General features: G+C 40.1%; 1 protein-coding gene across 2 annotated transcripts; it reads left to right on the top strand.

Annotated features, from left to right (window-relative positions):
• Positions 1 to 1,382: 1,382 nt before the first annotated feature.
• On the top strand, positions 1,383 to 20,515 carry araf (A-Raf proto-oncogene, serine/threonine kinase). Of its 2 annotated transcripts, XM_034118574.1 has the most exons (16): positions 1,383 to 1,440; positions 2,878 to 3,094; positions 3,938 to 4,041; positions 5,075 to 5,177; positions 5,364 to 5,518; positions 6,083 to 6,181; positions 6,947 to 7,091; positions 7,471 to 7,498; positions 7,627 to 7,757; positions 7,869 to 8,071; positions 10,341 to 10,517; positions 10,922 to 10,968; positions 11,111 to 11,229; positions 14,376 to 14,507; positions 15,448 to 15,582; positions 15,737 to 20,515. In XM_034118574.1, the coding sequence occupies exons 2-16, from the start codon at positions 2,984 to 2,986 to the stop codon at positions 15,875 to 15,877; spliced, it is 1,830 nt and encodes a 609-aa protein (XP_033974465.1). In that variant the 5' UTR covers positions 1,383 to 1,440; positions 2,878 to 2,983; the 3' UTR covers positions 15,878 to 20,515. The 2 variants fall into 2 exon arrangements, with proteins under 2 accessions (XP_033974465.1, XP_033974466.1); XM_034118575.1 differs by lacking the exon at positions 6,083 to 6,181.
• The last annotated feature ends 230 nt before the right edge of the window (positions 20,516 to 20,745 follow it).

Below are 20,745 nucleotides of genomic sequence, written 5' to 3'. Positions count from 1 at the left end.
AGAGTGGTGTTGTAGGCAGGGGCGGACTGGGACTACAAATCATCCAGGGACTCTCGACCGGCCCACTTCGGTACCGCCGGCCCACCTCGGTACCGCAAGTAAAGACTGCTAGTAAATTGTCTACGGGGGGGTGCTAGTGACTTATCCGTTCGGCCCACCTCTGTGCCGCAAGTAAATATCCGACCGGCCCGCATCGTCCAACCGGCCCACTTCAGTACCGGCCCATCGGGATTCGTCCCGAACGTCCCGATGGCCAGTCCGCCCCTGCTTGTAGGTTGTTTTTTTTTTCGCCCCACCAGACATTTTTATCACCAGCCGTCTCTGAGACCAATGTTAAAGGTAGGGTAGGTAAGAATGGAGAAACCAGCTCGAGTGCGCTGAAAGTACGCAACCGGAAAAAATCTGCCCCATCCTTCAGACTTCCTTACAGAGCCCCTCCTCCAACACACACGAACGCGCACATGACCATGAGGGCACGAGATAAGTTTGTGCACAGATGGAAGGCTGACAGGCAGGTAGGCCATCCACAGCCCTCCACATACAATACTACACTGTAGTTTGCCATATACATTTTCATATATTCATTGTCCTAAGTATTTTAGTTTTTAAGCTCTTTAAGTTCTTTTGTATATTTAAATACAAATTGGTGTAAATATTTGTCTTTATTCTTTTGTAATACCAAATAGTTTGTAAAAAATACTTTCTTTTTATTACATTTATATTTTTGACCCACTCTGACAACTTATTCTCTTAGATTGTTTATGTCAGCACTCAGCACCACCAGACACCAAAGCACGTGTGAACGTACCTGGCAATAAACTTGTTTCTGATTACTTTCTGTGTTTATGATATCCAGTTTGGAGCACTGCTATAGTTTCTCTGAACTCTTCTGAAAGATGGCTATTTGCTTTAACTAATATTCTAGCCCACATGCCTCTTCACCCTACTAATCTAGGAAAACTTAGATATTTAGAGACGTTTTACTTATGCTCATGCATTTACAATTATATTGCTTGTTTGTAGTAAATATGTCAGCACTGTTCTTGTTGTCCTTAGTTTGAATCTTATGGTTTATTGCACTATTTGTAAGTCGCTTTGGATAAAAGCGTCAGCTAAATGTTATGTCATGTAAAAACCTTTTTATCACTTAGGCCTACATTGTTTGGTCACTACTCTCAATATTGTAATAATAACTACTACTTAGTTTCCGTTCGGTACGTACAGCACTATGTGCACTCCTGCTTTGTTGGCATGTGTATTAATAGGCTATTACTGAATATCAGTAATGACAGATTAAACATGACGGTGAATTGGCGCCACCCACTGGCCCTTTCAACCAATCAACCAATGTGGGCGGAGCAGTTCGGAGGTTTTCCGCTTTCCACGAAGTTCTTGACAGATCTGATTTCAGATTGAAAGAATTCAAAATGGCTGCTACAGGTAAGCGTTTTACTTGTATCTAAACTGTAATAAACAATGTGACGGAAGGTGCTTTGCTGTTATCCTGGCAACTGTATAGCAACAACGGTGTGCAGTTTACAGCATGTCGATTAAATAAGTCACTGCTGTTTATTTTGGGAAGACACATAAGTACTCAATAAGCTGACGCGGTGGTAGAAACCCCACTTTGGCTAATGTTAGCTGGCTAGGAGTAGCTTAAAAACACTGTACAGTAGAGTAAACTTAACTAGCCTCTGAGTTGGCCACACAATCTCCTCTCCTACTCCCCTCAGCATTTAACCAGCTGACTCGCACAGTTTCAAGTCGAGCTGAGAGGAAATTACAAACGCAATAATAATATTGCATCGTTAGCATTAGCGTACATTTTTTATTACATTAGTTTATACCCACATCGTACTATCTTCTGCAGTTCTTAAAGTAGTTTGCTAGTTAGTTTAAATCGTTTAACTAGCGCTCCGAGAGAAACATGGCCTTCCAAACTCGAGATGTCATGTTGCTTAGCAGGCAAAGCCCATGCTAAGCTAAAAGGCTATCGTTAGCAAGCATTAGCATGCGAGTTGATAGCAAGTTTGCAGGTTTGCAACTTTGTCTTTCAGCGCTATATCTCTACATGAAATGAAAGCTCGTCGGCACATGCACGGATGTTTCTGTTGGTGTACGTGTATAATTGTTATGCTAGTTAGCATTAGCTTTAAACATGGTTCTCGTTTGTATGTGCCGCTAAGTGACCGGGTACGTGCTATCTCTCTTGTATTACCAGAACTAATTCCGTATCTTTGCATACACGGTTTTCCTTGTCAGCAACACATGTTTCTATATAGATGTATTAAGACTGATGCCATTCCACAGAGTTTGTTTGGTGTATCCGACACCAAGTACCCACCTAACAAACACAGCATTTTCACTAACGTTGTATGGTAAAAGCGGTGGGAGGGTATAATTGTATTAATTCACCTGCACACTCCCTCTAATCAAAACTCGTAAATGTATGCAATTTAGCTTTTGAATTAAATAACCAGCAAGAGCTGCCAATAATCGTTGCGTTCTGCATTTTGTGAATTCAAAACTATTTATGTATAATTGTCGTGTCCATATTATGCATGTAGGCTGGTATTGTGAATGGAGATATAGACTGAAATAGTTGGTCGTGATTCATAGCCATTTTAGTTATGGACAGCGTTGGTTTTGTACAGCTTTGCTTGTTTGCGTGCTGTGATCATGTATAGTGTTTTTGGGACAGGCTTTCTGCTATGTGTTAATTGTTTCTTAGTAATGGAACCTTTAGCTTCATCTAATAGGATCATCGTTATATCTAGGGCAGAAAATGGCCTTTTCCCCCAACAACGGCATCCACCTTATTCACACAGGAGGTAGTCTATATTGTGTCAAAACTGAAATATGTCCATGTCGTTGCAGGCTCCAAGTAAAGGGCTAACTCTCTTGGATCCATCCCACTGCGCATGAAGCTCTCCTAAAGAGGTGGTGTCTAAGTGCTCCTTGTCCCAGTTCCTCCCGCCTCATCATGTCCTCCACCTCCTCCTCCTACTCCTCCTCAGGGGAGACCAGTCCGGAGGATGTACCCCGAGGTGGGGGCACCATACGGGTCTACCTCCCCAACAAACAGAGGACAGTGGTGAGATGATTTGCTTTACTTGCTTCTAATCAATCACTCAGCAGAAAAACACATTTTTTAATACAAAAAGTATCAATGTTATGGGAAGGCTGAATCTATATCCGTATAAATAATTTTGCCAGCACTGTTGGTTGTAAGTGTTATAACTCACACAGAATGTGACATCCTCCTAAAGATGTCAGTGAGTAAGCTAGTGTAAAATTGCTGTGGTGTGAGGTTGTACAGATTTTAAATCATATTTGTTATATTGTCGTTTCCTGTTCTGCTAAATGTTAATAATACTGATAATGCACTCATCTTGTTATTCATATTAACTGAAAACAGCAAACCATACATGTCCACTTCTGTTGCCTTTTACGTGAAACTTGAGTTGATAGTTTTGTGACAATATATGTTCAACCTGTTTTTGAAAAATGTATTGACTGCTGAGCTCTTCCAGTTACTCTGCTTGGTGTCTTATATCAAAAGAACAGACAAACCACGCTATGATCAAAATCGGTTTTGGATTACCATGTGAGAAATGCGCACACAGTTGTGACATTTTGGGGAGGTAACATCAGTATGGGACCAGCAGCTGTGTTCACTGCCAAACATCAATGTTGTCTTTAAGAGCTCTGATGTAGTCCAAAAAAGGAATAGGATGGAAAAGGAAAAGGTTATCTGTAAACTGGACTGAAGTTCTGTCATAACATGGATAATCTGATAACAACATGAACTCAAAATGTGCAGCTGTCATTTTTGCTTTTCAGGACTTCTGGTATGCATTCTTTTTTCCTGTGTGTACATGGCCAATGATTTTCTTTTCAAAGTCGCTTTTGTTGAAATGCAGTTTCCTGTTTTCAGGTGAATGTTCGCCAAGGACAGACTGTGTACGAGAGTCTAGATAAAGCTCTCAAAGTGAGAGGCCTGAGCCAAGACTGCTGTGCTGTGTTTCGCCTGCTAGAAGGGTAAGATTGCTTACTGTCCTTTGAATGTCCTACAACACCATATAGGGATAAAGGATGCATTCCTAATCACCAACATAAAAGATGAAAGGGCATCGGCAAACAATAAACACAAGTCTCAGATCTGAATATTGTAGACTGTGTTCTTTTGATATAATTGTAAAATAATAAGACTGAAGAGTAAAAATGGTTGCCCATTCTTTGAGTAATTTAAACATGCTCATAAATGCAGTTCCTCCTAGGCCTCTTTCTGATATACGACTGGCCCATCCTCTTGTATCAGCTTTGATTTTTGGAAATGGGCAGAAACGTGCTGGTCTGTTTAGAGTCTTTTGTTATAATTTAAATATAAAATAATATACTTACATTTTTAATTGTAAACCGCTATTTACACCCTGTAGCTTAAATTAATAATAAATACACTTTATTTATAATTTATTTAAGCTACAAGTTCAGTGAACTAACAATTTAAAATCAGTAAAAAAGAGACAAAGAATTCCTCTGGTTGATCCTAATTATTTGGCTTATATATATAGGTTGTGCAGATGTGTGTGTTGTTTAAAGGGACATGTTGAATGTAGTTTCATGATTCTTGCCCTGAGGACTCATACGAATTTATTGCGGATATCTGTAAACATCTCCAAAAAACAAATCTGACTCGACAAGAAACTACAACAGTCGGATAATCAAATGGCCAAATCGCCCAGGTTAATCATACTTCTATTTAAGGCAAACATAAAATAATTACCCTGCTGTCAGCGGTGGTCTAACCCAGTTTTTCGACAGGCTTCCTTTTCTTAACGTACTTGTGTGCACACTGTTTACCTGTGCAAAGACAGATTATTTGTGACATTTCAAGTAGAAGGAAATTCAGTTTTACTTCTTGTTCACTACTTGTTTGAATCATATACATCATATAATAAACTATGTTTCATTATAGAATACGTTTATAATAATAGACGTTTCAATACCTTTTCACTGTTTAAATTGCAGTCTCAAATTCGGAGATCAATACATTTTTTTTATGCGTTTCCAGACGTAAGAGACTGACGGACTGGGACACAGACATCACTCCCCTGGTTGGAGAGGAGCTTTTAGTCGAGGTTCTGGATGATATTCCCCTCACAATGCACAACTTTGTGAGTAGCTGTGACATGTTTTTTTGGCTTCTTTGTTATACCTTATATTAACAGAGGGCCAACCTGTAAGGAGCTGGCTTGGTTGATATTCCACTTTATATTTGGGTTCATAAATATATATTTTTGCTTGAATGTTTCTTCAATGCCTAAGGTGTAATCTAAATGTTGTGGCTTTTTTCTGTTCAGGTACGGAAAACATTTTTCAAGCTGGCTTACTGTGATTTTTGCCACAAGTTTCTTTTTAACGGCTTCAGATGTCAGACATGTGGCTACAAATTTCACCAGCACTGCAGTAGCAAGGTCCCTACAGTGTGTGTGGACATGGACACAGTGAGCAAACGGTGAGTTGAGGAAGTGTTCGAAATCATCAATGAGGGCAATATTTCTCCCTGTTTCTTTTGCATGGCCGCAACCCCCTAGCATGAGTGAAGGGAAGGCTGGATTACTTTCTGAACTTCATTTTTATTAAGATAAACTCCAACTGCACCTGTGTCAATGGATGGAGTAATGATCTTAACTCAAAGTCGACATACTACCTTCTTTAGAAGCTTGAAACCACATTTCAATGTCTTCTTCAACTTGCTCAGTTCTCATAACTGTTTCCGAGGGACTGCGAAGTTCATTAACACAAAAAATATATTTGCTGATTAACAGATGTCTCCTTCACAATGTATGTGAAATATAAAAGTCTAAACAACAAGTGGGTGCAATACAAACATATAAATACACAAATAAAAAAATCAGGTCAACAGCATAGATCATAAAATGTGATCACTCTTGGTAGGTTGAATATAGTTACATGTAACGAGAGTTGCACCAACTTCCTTAAATCGGTCTTCCTTTGTCTGACACCTTGTTTAAATTTTTCTTTGGTCTTATGCCTTTTCTCTTATTTTTTTTGTCAGGTGTGATCCTAATCTCTGCACAGATGAGTACCCACGGATACTATTGCCAGAAAGTTCCCCATCGCAGAGCAACCTAGCCTTAACCCCAGAGCCTGCTGGGTAAGCTAACCCTAACAAATAAAATTCAAGTGTCAGTTAAGTCTTTAGGGCCAAACGCATACAATGTCTTTCCCGCCTCGTAGACACAGGGCTTCTGGTCTGGTCTGGCTAGGTAATATTGTGTGTGTGTGTGTGTGTGTGTGTGTGTGTGTGTGTGTGTGTGTGTGTGTGTGTGTGTGTGTGTGTGTGTGTGTGTGTGTGTGTGTGTGTGTGTGTGTGTGTGTGTGTGTGTTGTGTGTGTGTGTGTGTGTGTGTGTGTGGTGTGTGTGTGTGTGTGTGTGTGTGTGTGTGTGTGTTGTGTGTGTGTGTGTGTGTGTGGTGTGTGTGTGTGTGTGTGTGTGTGTGTGTGTGTGTGTGTGTGTGTGTGTGTGTGTGTGTGTGTGTGTGTGTGTGTGTGTGTGTGTGTGTGTGTGTGTGTGTGTGTGTGTGTGTGTGTGTGTGCACTGGCAGACCTTAAAGCTTTGGGTAACGATAGCTCTTCACTAAATTGATCACATTTACCGAAGAATGAGTTGCGTAAAAAAGGAACGATGCCATAAGAATTAATACGTTGTTTCTCATCACTTGACAAACTGGGCGCTGTTGCGTTACAAAAGTTGAACCATATGTAACTGTGTGCAGCATTTTGATGGTGCCTTCCACACGTGTACCCACACGTGTACATTGACAGCACTGGATGTAAGTGAACAAGGGCGTGTGTATGACCCCTTAGTCTGTGAAACTAATATTGAATTATAAAATGTGACCATTTACTTGATTCCACAGGATGGACCTCCTGTCTCCGACTTCAGCCTTCCGCTTTCCTTTGCTTGGTGGAGATGGGCAGTCTCTACAGAGGCATCGCTCCACCTCTACTCCAAATGTTCATATGGTCAGCACAGTGGGCCCTGCTGGTGTCAGCATTATAGAGGTCAGTGTTGGTTGCCTGCTTCATGTTTTCAGTGGTGTCTAATGCTAAGGAGACCTAATTGTATAGAATGTACGTACCTGTTCAATGTGTAACAGCTCAATTGGCTGTAAAACCTAAATCGCACCTTGTGAAAAAGAAAAAAGAAGGCTCCAAACACTAACCAGCTGTGGTGCATCAGAAATGTTTATCCTTGACCAACTGCTGACTAACTTCTTTATATAATTTCCACTACAACACCACAAGTCTAACGCATAGCTCCAGTGCTTGAAATTGCTGGTCCTTATAAAGTAGGCAAACCCGACCTCAACACTTTTTACTTACCTGTGTAATCGTTTATCAAATGTGAATGTATAATATTGGGTTTTTCCTCCTTTTTTAGGAAGCGCTAAAATTCAACAACACAATGGGTATGTGATTCAAATCTAACAAAAACAGTTTTGATTTCCTGCTCCCTTTCAGAATTGGTATTCAGTTGTAGTTTTATCTGTGCTCTTTTTTTTGAAGTAATCGGTTGTCCTGCTTGTCATGCCTGCAGGTCCTGAGCCCTCACCAAAGCCCTCCACCAGCCCGCCCTCTTCTCTGTTCACCCCAGGGAGTAGACCCCCCAAGTCTCCCTCAGAGCATAAGGAGCGCAAGCCTTCCTCTTCTGATGACAAAAAGAAAGTGGTATGTAGTCTTTGACATTATTCTCAGGTCATTGGTTGACCTATTCACATTGATGAAATCTTGAGGGTTTACATTTAATTACATGACATTAAATCTCATGTGATGTTTCAGCACCGAGGGGGCTACAGAGACTCCAGTTACTACTGGGAAGTCCACTCTCGAGAAGTCAACATTCAGAAGAGAATAGGTGCAGGTTCGTTTGGAACAGTCTTTAAGGGCAAGTGGCACGGAGACGTGGCCATCAAGATCCTGAAAGTCACTGAGCCAACGCCGGAACAGCTGCAGGCCTTCAAAAATGAAATGCAGGTCTTACGGTAAGAAGTTCTAACTTAAAGTCTCTTTTATTCAAAATTGGGCTTCTTCTGTGTTTTGGAAAATGTATTGAGAGTATCATTCAAAATGCTCAGTTTAAACAAGACAAAAAAACAGTCATATCCTTTTGTCATTTATTCTGCTCACGGTAGTGTACAAAAAAAGATTCACAATCAAAACACAACTCTATTTACACATCCCATGACACATAAACAAGCATGGATAACAGAAATAGATGGTCTCTGATTTACAGTTACTTACATTTTTTTTTTACAGTAACATAAGAAAGAATATAATCATTGCCATACACAATAATTCACAATCAACAAAGGAGACAGACTACCTGCAGGGTGCGTACGGGTGCTGGAAATCCTTGAAAATGCTTGAAATTGTACGAGGTGTTTTCAAGGTTTGAAAAGTGCTTGAATTTTGGGAATGGTGCTTGAATTTGGGATAAAGTGCTTGAAATTGTAAATGCTTTACTTCGCTTTTTAGATTAAAAGAAAATAAAGAAGTCGGAGCGCGCTTAATTGCTTCGCTTTTACATAAAACAGCTCCGCTCCGGCCTTCCCGCGCAATGCGCGTGACCGGCAAGTGTTTTTGTTACGTGTGTGACCTGGGCATTCTGATGAGAGTGATAGATGACAGTATGCCAGGAGGTTGCCGTGTCAACGAGCGTTGGCTAGCAGAAGACAAATACAAGCCATGGCTAAGACGAGGGTCAAGCGAAGCCCAAGAATAGCCTCCTGCAAAGTGTGCAACAATAACGATGCGAGAGTCTGCGCTGACACACACCACACGAAAGGTACGCCAGAGTAGAGCATTTTAGATTAGGCTATCGTTGCATGTAAAATACATGACACTTTTCTCTGTGCGCGGCAAAACAAGCTCGCCAAAATGGCTTCACTAGGCAGTATTTTAAGTGTCCGAAAATGACAATAAAATAGCGGTATGCAACGTGTGTGTGAAGCAGAAATCCTGCAGCTCCACCCGCTGTGACGGACCGGTGAGCGGAGCAGAACACACATTAAGAGTTAGACCTAACACACTTAGCTATTTGATCTACCTCTGGAACAAGCTAAACTAGTTATAAATATATTTATTCTTCACTGTCGGGTCGCTCATTACTGGATCAGTGAGCTGCAGGAGATACTGACGGGCTGTCAGGAGAGAGAGAGAGAGAGAGAGGGGGAGAGAGGAAAAGAGAGCGCTATCGGTATCGGCCGATACTGATTCCGGCGATCGGCTCCAAAATTGGCGATCGGAGCATCCCTAATAATATATATGATATGTTTTATAATGATTGATCATGAAAGTGTTCTCAAAGCTGGTAAAGGTGCAGCTAGTTTGAATGACTTTGTATACTGCAGGGTAGCTTGTGGATTTACTCCAGGTGGAACTAAAGTCTGATTTAACACTTGATTAGATTTCACATCATTCATCCACATCTGTAAAGTAACTAAAGGTATTAAATACATGTAGTGGAGGAAAAGTACACCATTTAACTCTGACTTGTGTTTACTGCCAACCTAAAAGTACCTCAAAAATAGTAATCAATAATATATTGAAAAGTTATTTGGCTGATTGTTTTATATTGGCTCAGCCAGGTTATATGGGATGCCCAGTCTACGTACAGATGGGTCACTCATTTTGAAATATTAAACTTAGTTTTCTTTTCTTTAATTTTTCATCCTCATGTAGAATGCTATTATGAAACACACATTTGGTTGTTTATAGCATAAAGAACATCTGATTTAATGTGAGGTAGGGAAATAATCATTTGAGTATAAGTATGTGTATATAAATATGTAATTTACAACAGCTGTAAGATGCTTGAAAAGCTTGAAAATGCACCTTGAAAATGCTTGAAAAGTGCTTGAATTTGACTTTGGAAAAGGTGTAAGAACCCTGTACCTGCCACTTCATAAAGTCTACTTATCAATGCTTACATTTACATACCAATACTTACAATTCATTTTCCTTTCTATGATCCCTGACGTCTGAATTGTGTCTGCTAATACACTGCTTTACCAGGTTCATAAGTAATAATATCTTTAACTTAACTACATATTTTCAGTTGAATTGTCCTGACTTATAAAGTACCAAATTGTCATTGCAGCGTAATCTGAAACACAATGTTAAAAACCACTTTGACTGCGATCTCAAAATGAACCAGTATTAGTCAAACATGTATATGACTCAATCATAACAGTTCCATAACTACCTCAATCTTTTCATTTCTGACACTATTGCCATTTTTGTAATCTTCAGGAAGACCCGCCACGTCAACATCCTGCTGTTCATGGGCTATATGACTAAGCCCAACTTCGCCATCATCACTCAGTGGTGTGAAGGCAGCAGCCTGTACCGCCATCTGCACGTCACAGAAACCAAGTTTGACACGATGCGTCGCATTGATGTGGCTAGACAAACAGCACAGGGCATGGAGTAAGACCTGCTTCTATATTCTATTTCCGCATCACCACTCAACCACTGCTGATAGGATTATCAAATGCTAGAAATCACGTTTTAATTTCACGCAATTTTAAGCACTTTGTAAGAATGATAGTCAGTTTGGATTTAATAATTATTCCATGTTTACTTTTGATAAACTGTTTATATGTTGTCAAACTTGTTTCAGCTGTAGATTAGAAGACATTTAAATAGTTTTTTTAGTATTGTTGGCCATAGCACAGGAAGCACTCTTATGGTATTGGTAAAAGTCAAGACTGGCTACACAGTAGAATCTCTGAATAAGCTGATGACGTAACCCAGAGGCTCTCTAATATTGTGCAGGATGTAATAAGTGGGGTCAAGTCTTGTAAAAAAGATTGTATTTCCTCCCCTTTCAGTTACCTTCACGCAAAGAACATAATTCATCGAGACCTGAAATCAAACAGTATCCTTTTGTTCCAGTGTTTTCTACAGAAAGCTTCCTTTCGACACCTCGCCCTTCTTATAATCTCTTGCTTGTTAATGGTTTTTGTGGTAAGTAAAAACGACCAGACTTTGTTGTTATGTTTCCTGAGCTGTTCTGCTAGATATTTTTCTCCACGAGGGCTGGACTGTAAAGATCGGTGACTTTGGCCTGGCCACAGTGAAGTCTCGGTGGAGCGGCTCTCAGCAGGTGGAGCAGCCCAGTGGATCCATTCTGTGGATGGTAAGCCTCTCTTCACACTATATGATTACTGAGTCCATGAAGAGACATCCAATGAAACTATTGTCACCTTTTCTCATTGTAAGTCATTGGAAAGCTCTCTGATTCAGTTCTCTCGTATTCAAAGTTTATAATATTTGATGAATATTTATAACTTTTTATAGATTATGTATTATTAATCTAAAAAATTAGTAACACTTTTCACGTGTTATTTTATGATAGTGATAGATTACTTTGCTTTTTGATCCACATTCGATTTGAACAGTTTTCAACTATTTTAGAAATTACAAAAGTCTTTACAGTAGAAACAACCAAACCTCACAACATTTTAAAAGTGGTCCAAATATAGTGTGTTGGGGCTGTGGGACCACTCTTAAGATTAGTCCTAGTAAACACTTATTGTTTTTCTTTAGACTTAAACATTATTGTTTCCTTTGGCATGTGACTTCATCGGTTAATTAAATGTTCACATTAACAAGAAACGACGCATAAAACGATGGTCAGTTTGTAATACATAAGGCAACATTTTAAAATCTATTTTAAACTCAAAAAGTAAGATGGCTACATATGTCCATGTTTGTGATTTAAATGAGATATTGTGAAATTCAACTAATTAAAAGTATGGATCTGGTGTGATTTGACTGAGGGGAAAATCTTTTAAATAGAATTAAATAAGCTGATTTAACTACGGACTATCCTGTAGACATGCTAAATAAAAACATACGAATAAGATTTGAGAATCAAACAATTATCAGAGCACTATCATAATATCTTATCACTATCAGAGCCTGGATATATTTCCCTCATCTATCTCCGCTACAATGAGAGAATAAAATGACAGGCCACAATTGAAATGTTATGTAAAAACTCATTGTTCTGAGTGTGGACAGAAAGGCTACATGTTAGCTTAGCCTGATAGATCAGATCTCCATTCAGAAAACACACATTTAAAAAGTGTTTTGCCTGCAGTATTGTAAGAAGACTCGTCAAAGCATTAATTCATGGTTTTTACTATCCGGTATCAGTATGTAGTTATTTTGGCATCATTATGAAACGTTCATTACAATTAAATCACGGTAAAATATGTTCATTTTGTTGTAGTTGGTATCTACCATAGTATTTACATGGAGATAACCCCCCTCGCCAGCGCGTCTTGTTTAAATGATGCGAGTAAACACACCTGACAGCCGTAGTCAAACTCAAGCGATTAGAGCGATGCGAATATTCACTTTTAAACCTCACTGTTGCCAGAAATACATCCCAGAAGGATACATTAGTGCAGGGGTACTCAAACTTTTTTGTTAAAGGTCCACTTGTGAATTGTATACAAGGTCACTGGTCCGGATCAATGCCAGTAAAGTGTACAATGCCCCCCCCGGAGCGGAGCAACGAAACTGAAATTAAGAAGCAGTTTCGGCGCGCTATGCATGGCTCCCCTTGAGGGGGTTTCCCGACATGTCGTTGCAGTAAATTAAAGTTGTTCATGTTGTCGTTGCTGTGGACCTTCTTAATCTACCTTCTTTGGGGGCCCCCCTTCTGGTCCAAGCACTTGCCTGCCTTGCCTGTCGGTAAACGGCGCCCCTGTATACACACACACACACATTCAATACATACATACAGGATGATGGCTTGAACTAGTGGGAAAAATGGCACTGTTTGTCTGTAGTCAATGCCTTGAACCTCGGCAAAAAAGGCATTAGAAGCATTAGAAAGTCAAGGTAAACTTGCGGTTAACTGGCGGTCTGCAATGCGTGTCACGCTCGCGCACACAAGTAAATACATATGCACGTTCTTTCTCACAACGCGTCAGACACAAGAAAATATACATTAATTTACATCAGAATCAGAATTTTTTTATTTTGTATAATTTGTCATAGCTCCTCCAGCGAGCCTGCTCGATCTTCGCTCCTCGATGTGCAATTTCAAAATTGGGATGTCCTTCAAGATGACGGTCTGGCTATAGACAACATTTCACAGTGACTCTGAATAATAAGATAGAAACCCAGTTCCTCTGTTTATTTGATGATCTAAAAATAATTGTGGTGCACTAGGGATGTCCCGATCACCTTTTTTTGCTCCCGATCCGATTCCGATCATTTGATTTTGACAATCTGCCGATACCGATTTTTCCCGATCCGATCTTTATGCAATGCATTAAGAGGAAAAAAAAGGTAACAGATAACGGCTGGTCATCCAACGCGATGAATTCAGCTATCTTGGCTGTTCTTTTTTTGGCCTTTTCACTGTTCTGGGGTAGTTTCTCTTTCCTTTTAAAAGTCTCTGAAAGTGTCGGTTGTTTCAGTGCCGTTACCTGAGTGGCCGCTGTGTACTCGTCGTGTTGTTGTTGGTGGTGTTTGTATTAGATTGGTCATGTTGAACGTAGCTCTGTTCTTTCCACCACGCGGAACCTCCGCCTTGCAAACATTGCATCTGGCTGTTACACTGCCTTCGCTTTCAATTTTATAATACTTCCAAACTCCTGACATTTTCTCTGTCCCGACTCCCGAGTCACCAGCTGAATGTAGCCTCTCGTTAGCTTACTGCTACTATTAGACACTGCGCCCACTCTGTTGCCAGATTTGAGAGAAATAAGCAACCAGGTCTATGAAAACAAGCCCAAAAGAAGCAACACATACATGATGTTGTGTAATTTTAACCCAAAACTAAGGCCTCAGGATGACTTTAAGACGTGAACATGGTCATTTTTGTTTTGTAACATTAAATAAAATGTATAAAAATATTTTATAAAAAAAAAAAAAAAAAAAAAAAAAAAAAAAAAAAAAATCCGATCCCCGATTTTTTTCTCCCGATCCCCGATCACGTGAAAATCACGTGATCGGCTCCGATCCCCGATCACGTGATCGGATCGGGACATCCCTATGGTGCACCCTACTGCGTATATTTTTATGTAAATGTGGAAAAATAGATCTTTTATGTAATGTATTCCTTCGCTTTTAGGATACATTTCATACCCTTGCAGGTTTTATGGGGAAACGAGTGCTGATGTTAGCATAGAAATATTTGATGTGTTTAAGAAGTATCAGCCTATATATTGAATACTTCAATGTGTAACTTTGGATTTGGCAGGTCATTACACCTCATTGAGTAGTGCTTACTCTTTTGCTTATTGTATCTTTTGTCTTTCCTAGGCTCCTGAGGTGATCCGGATGCAGGACACCAACCCATACACGTTCCAGTCTGACGTGTACGGATACGGAGTTGTGCTGTTTGAGCTGATGTCAGGGACCCTGCCTTACTCGAATATCAACAACAGAGACCAGGTTACTTTACACTCCTCCTCTTGTGTTTATGTGCTCACAGGGTATATTAGTTTTGACTTTTCTATTTTATTTGATAGTTCACAAGTTTTAGTTTGGTTTCAGAAAAGTTTTCGTTTTCATATATTTTGTTTTATTACATTTATTTAGCGAAAATGTCTCCATTTAAAAGACTTCTGCCTTAAAGGTGGGGTAGGTCATTTTGGAGAAACCAGCTCGAGATCGCTAGAATTTGAAAATACACAGCCGGAAAAAATCTGCCACTTCCTTACAGAGCCCCTCCTCCAACACACACGAACGCGCACATGACCAATGAGGGCACGAGATAAGTTTGTACACAGATGGAAGGCTGACAGGCAGGTAGGCCATCCAATCATTTTAGCCGGGCCGGCTAAAATGATTGGTCGTACTTTTTACAGTACTACGGCTTCCACAGATGACATTTTTTAATGGATTTTTTGTCAAAGCTCTTAAGATATTCATTGCTATCGGGATGTTAAGAGCATTCCATGGAATATAACAAAAAGTGTATCTCAAGCCGGTTTCTCAAACTTACCTACCCCACCTTTAACCAGTCTCGTGCTACTCATCAAAGTTTTCTCCACAAATTCATGGTGTTACACAGTGAGTTAATAAACCAATGATTATTTTGGGGCTAACCCTTTTACTGTAAGTTTTATTCATGTATTTTTTCTTTTAATGTTTATTTTATTATCTTTGCTTTTTAATGACTGTTTTTAAATGCCATTTTCTTAATGTCTTTCATTTTTGTAAAGCACTTTGAATTGCCTTGTGTTGAAAGGTGCTATATAAATAAACTTGCCTTGCCTTCTAAGTTAAGCACGTTGAAATCACCTTATCTTGTTGTGACACTAGCATTGTTGCCTTTCACAAGCAGCTCTGTCAGGTTTCAGCATCAGTTTCCTCTGCTTTCTTTCCTCAGATTATCTTTATGGTTGGACGTGGTTACTTGTCTCCAGACCTAAGTAAGCTGTCTAGTACCTCACCCAAGTCAATGAAAAGGCTTATCATTGACTGCCTGAAGTTCAAACGTGACGAGAGGCCCTTGTTTCCACAGGTGAGTGTAGATTTCCCATCTTGTTGTGTATGCCTTACAATTATTGTTTTTAGTATACCAGCTGGAGTTCCAACTGTCATATCTTAAAAACTTTTCAAAATGCAAGGATGAGTGTTCACAACCTTTTGACAAATCCTTACCTTTGGTTCTTCAGATCCTGGTATCCATTGAGCAGGTTCAAGACTTGCTGCCAAAAATAGAGCGGAGTCGCTCGGAGCCGTCGCTCCACAGGGCCGTCCACGCTGAGGACCTGAACCCCCTCCTGTTCCACACCACCCGGCTGATGCCTCTCTAAGCTCCCCAGCTATGGGGGAAGAGAGGGCGTCACCCTTTAAAAAAGACCACAGCATTCCGTGCCTCGGAGAGGCTGACTGTCCCCCACCCCCTCCCACTCACTCCCTGCGCCTGCAGAGCCTTACAGCTGCAGAAACAACCAGAACACATGTTTTATCTGATATAGAATCTCCTTCCCTTTATTCAAGTGAAAACAGATGTGCTGATTAAGTGTTCTGGATCTAGAAGCCTCGGATCAGTCCACTTGAGAGAAAAGCCATCAAACTGATGCATTTCATGACCTAACCTACAAGGAGGTGTTTTAGTTGCTTTGAAGAAAAGGTCAAAACAGACAGGTTTTGCACGTACCCTGCAACATTGAGGCAGCCTACTAACAGCAGTGGAGTAGTGTAATTATAGTGTACGACATGCTAGAGCTGTTGTTCAGGTCAGCTGATCAGATTCCATCATTCAAACGCTCAGCTGTCATGCGGCCCTGTCAGTCTAGGTGTGAAGATAGTGATTTGAAAACAAACTGCCCATTTGGGATTGTTTTTCAAAACACAAGACATGTTATCTCTATGTAAACCTATTCTATTTCATTCTTTTGCAAATATTTCCCTGCTAGAATGAATGTCATGTTTCAACCACATCGACATAATAAACATGTGGAGGCATATGAGAATAAGAAAGTTCAATCCATTGCCAGTGTAGAAGAAAATGGCAACCTTCGACACTCACTAATTAAAAAAGTGTTATTGGAAAAAACAAATGAATGATAGGAAGTAAGATAGAGGAAAGTATCTGGGTACACAATAAAGCAGTAACCGGCTCAAAAAGATAAAGGAGATTGTCGGGAATGAAAATGTGCTTCTCTTGTTGATTCTGAACTAAACAACAACAGGACACATTTATCTAGTTTGACTCATTTTCTTCAAAGTAACTAAAGGCTATCAGTTACATGTAAAATGATATTTACCCTGCCCCGCTGGGTTCATTGTTTAGCTTGTTGTATTACGCTTCACACTGAATATAGGATTACATCGTTAGGACCAACAGTTTTGTAGTGTACACAGAAGGGTTTGTCTGACCATTTTATTAATCATTCTGATATTGAACATTTCCAAGATATAAGTTTCAAATCATCATTTAAGTTTCCAGTCAAGAAAAAAACCGTCCTTATAACCCCTGCTAATCATTAGATAGATGGCACTTAAACCTAGAAGAATATCAATTCTAATGAGGTAAACAAATCTAGAGTCTCTACTTCAACGGCAATATTTCAATCTTGTGTCCACAGACCACTGTGTTGCTCTGCCCCTTTATACGCGGAGACACACCATATAGTTCCATGTTTGTGGTGAACATGAAGTGAAATTGCAGATTGTTTCAAAAAGAATGTCATCACATCGTGTTTTTTTTTTTTTAGCCTGATAAGGAATTGAGAGATCATAGTAAGTTGCAGTCTAAATGTAAATGGTTAGTTGTTATTGCCGCTACGTTTGTGTTTTCTGTGTTTCTACGCCTCAGAGACACTGTGCACCCCGCACAGCTTCATCGAGTCTCTCGCGGTCTAGTCTGAGCAGATCCTTTCTAACGCTCACCGTGGATCGACCACTGGAGGATATTTCAGGGTCATACCGGCACACACTTTAACTAGTACTGTAGCTTTTGGGAGTGCATTAACGCTGAGTAACTTGAGCTGTTTCCTTTATGAACTCTTTCCCTTACACACATGTAGCCAACAACAGGTGAAGCGTTCTCACTTGGTCTAAGAGAGGGGTAGAGCATGCAGGAGGCACATCATGACATGAGTGCAGTCATTTAGCCGGTTCGTCATTTGGATAACTTGTCTCTTGTGCCCTCAAATTGCTCTGAATCTTTGGAGTTGGCTTTTATCTCGCCCTTTATCAAGTTAGACATTTTTGTCCGTGGCGTCTCCATGTAAAAGACCCTTCCACATTATACTCGGCTGTTTGGTTTCTTCTGGTTGACACTGCCAGCTGTGAAAGGAAAGTCATCAACACGCCCACTCGCTAGACGTGAGAACTCTAGTCACATATGGGCTCAAATCAGATTTCCACAGACTCTACTTAGAGCCGTCAGGGTGAAGTCCACCTGTTGTGTGGTCACGTTGATCACGTTCTCACATACAGCTTTTCTGGGTGATGACTAGATCATTTCAGGGTTCCAGTGCATGTGTTAAAGGATTAAAACCTGCTGTAACATCTGCCAAACTCCCCACCAATTCTTTGTCTCCAGCAGTCTCAACATTACAGTTTTCTATTCACGGAGTAGCTCTCCATTACGCCCACAGTGATGCTAATTATGTGAGGAATAAAAAAATGAGCTTGAAATTCATTCTTATTGTGATGTCAAGAGATTTGTTTTATCTGTCAGATTTTCTGTTTTTAAAATGATATTTGAAATTCCGATTGCCCTTGATTCCATGCTCTGGATGATTGGGTCAGCACTTCAGCTGCTGATAGTCAGGATCAGGATGCATACATTAGGTAATGCAAATGGCTTCAGTTATTTCACCTGGCTGGCATGTTATGTGGATACTTGAATACCTGTCTAGAGGTTTTGTTGCAAAGCTGTTGTATCACTGTAATGGAGTTGCAGCTTCTGTGCAATGTGTGGGGGGAGAAGACCTTGTCAAACAGACTGAGGGAGCAATAAGGATGAGCTCAGTGTTTCCCGGCGCTCTGGAACAGAAGGAAACAAACAAACACTCACTTGTAGATGATGGCTCACAGTTTGATCAGTAATCAACTGTTATTCACTGTAATGATCAATAACGATGGTGGATGTGTGATGGTGTGTGCAGCTCTCTGCCATTTTAGTTGTAATTAAGTGTGCAGTGTCCCTGGCGCATTAGGGGCATAATGTAACATTGGAAAGACCTCACAACAAGCCTCAACTGTTGGATGTCTACCTGTGATGGGTCTGCAGTTCTTTCCCAACACTTGTCCTGTTCAGAACAAAATGCATCATGGGAGTTTATTCATTACAGGAGAATTGTTTTGGTTCATGCTAAACTCTTTCAGGGATTATAATCCTAGTCCCATGAAAAAACTGTAAACTAATGTGGACACATCATCAGTGTCAGTGGCATGGGGAACTCTTCGTTCCACTGAGAGAAATCCACATGCCTGAAGTCCCATTTCTAGATGCATGTAGAATATTTCCTGGATTTAAAAGTAACATCTGAAATAACTAATTTAGTTTTCTTCACGGCGACGGGTTAGTCGCCTGCTCTCTTCCTTGCAGCGGTGTTTGAACGGCTCAATAATACAGAGTTCTCAGCTCTCGTATGTCATTCTCTTGGAAGTATTAGCTTTATAATACTACTGAGTGGTTTGGATTTTAGTGTCACCCTCAAGTGTAAATGGACCAGCTGTGTGTGTGTGTGTGGGGGGGGGGGGGGTGTTCTGTGAACTGGCTTTTCTCCGCTGTATATTGTATGCATCAGTCATTAATGAACTGACAGCAGACCAGATATTTAAACCGTAATATTTGAATGTTGTGAAGATAGGGGCTGGGTACCCTTACTGTTCTTACTCATTCCAGTTCTTTTGATGGTTCGTGGTTTGGGGGGGGGGGGCATTGGTTTAACCTGTTGGGGTGGGGATCTGTGAAGCAGAGTTATGAAAGACTTAGTTTCTGTCTTTATTTATTAATGTGTTCTGTGAGGTGGTTAGATGTTGGCAGAGGGACATCACTCTCTGCAACACTCGCCATCGCTCTCTAACAAGAATGTTTTTTTAGGCTCGGTACTGTCTGCTCCTTCAAATAACTTTTATTCTGATACTGTCTCCTGCAGGGGCATTTGTAGTGACATGTCTTTTAAACATCTTAAGCACAAACTAGATATCAAACTTTTTTGCAATATTTTGTTCATAGGTTTTCACTACGATAGCATTTGTTAATGACAACACTTCAAAATACTCGTGATATGGGCTGTGACGTTTAAATGTAGCTTTTCAGTATTTGAATGGCCTTTTGGCTGCTGAATGAAAGAAACCCACCTTTTTAAATACGATGCTTTTATAGTCTTTCAGACAGAATGTCCATGATGCACTGGTGGACCAGGTTTCCTGGGAATCTAAGTCATACGTGCATAGCCTCTCAGAGGGACTGTGTAGTGGAGAACTCATTACTTCCTGTTCAGAAAGTGAGGCGTCTCCCAAAGAGGACGGTTCATCTGGTATCCAATGGCAACAAATGCCACAGTTACTGAAAATCTATTCAAATGGACCTGAACGTTTGGATGACAAAGAGGAGCCTGCGCTGCTTCTGGAGACTTCCTGGGGCGGCCGAGAGAAAACGGACTAACAGCTGCTTGTTTCGGAGAAGAAGGGGCGGAGCGATCTGTATCAGAATAGATTTTTGTCTTTCCATATCTCTAGGTGAATTGCAATACTTGTGTTTATAGTTTCTGAGGTGTCAGGGGTGTTCAGTTTGCAATAAATGGTATATTCTTCTCTGTACAGTTACATTTTTTTAATTACAAAAATTGTACTTTTCTCTATTTTTGTGTGGTTTCAAAAGAACAAAATTATTTTAAAGTGTAAATGATATCTTAGTATTTTTTTAGTTTTGTTGTCTTAAAATATTGATGCAGGATTTATTCTTCAAATAAAAGCAATTATCTGTGTTACCTGCTTGTTTCCAACTGTTTGAAAAACCTTCGCTTGTCTTTCAAGTCAGTTAGTTTGTTTTATTTCTCATACAAGGAAAACATTACAATCACGCTTTCTTAACAAAGAACCAATCAATCTTTACATTTAAATTAAAGGGTGCTCCATTCTTAAAATAGTGGATTAAGAGGAACTCAAGTCAGTTTCAGGTGTTTTTTTAATTTTAGAGGAACCAACTGATGGAGTC

This window comes from Trematomus bernacchii, unplaced genomic scaffold, assembly GCF_902827165.1.
Source record: "Trematomus bernacchii unplaced genomic scaffold, fTreBer1.1, whole genome shotgun sequence".
Classification (NCBI taxonomy): domain Eukaryota; kingdom Metazoa; phylum Chordata; class Actinopteri; order Perciformes; family Nototheniidae; genus Trematomus; species Trematomus bernacchii.
The sequence above is the reverse complement of the archived record's forward strand: the minus strand, read 5'-3'. Positions and strand labels throughout refer to the sequence as shown.

What these genes read in the sequence shown, in the direction of transcription:
- araf (XM_034118574.1), top strand. Translation starts at nt 2,984, where the DNA reads ATGTCCTCCACCTCCTCCTCCTACTCCTCCTCAGGGGAGACCAGTCCG. An exon ending in AAAATTCAACAACACAATGG is followed by an intron (nt 7,499 to 7,626) that starts GTATGTGATTCA and finishes TCATGCCTGCAG; the next exon opens with GTCCTGAGCCCTCACCAAAG. An exon ending in CAAACAGCACAGGGCATGGA is followed by an intron (nt 10,518 to 10,921) that starts GTAAGACCTGCT and finishes CTCCCCTTTCAG; the next exon opens with TTACCTTCACGCAAAGAACA.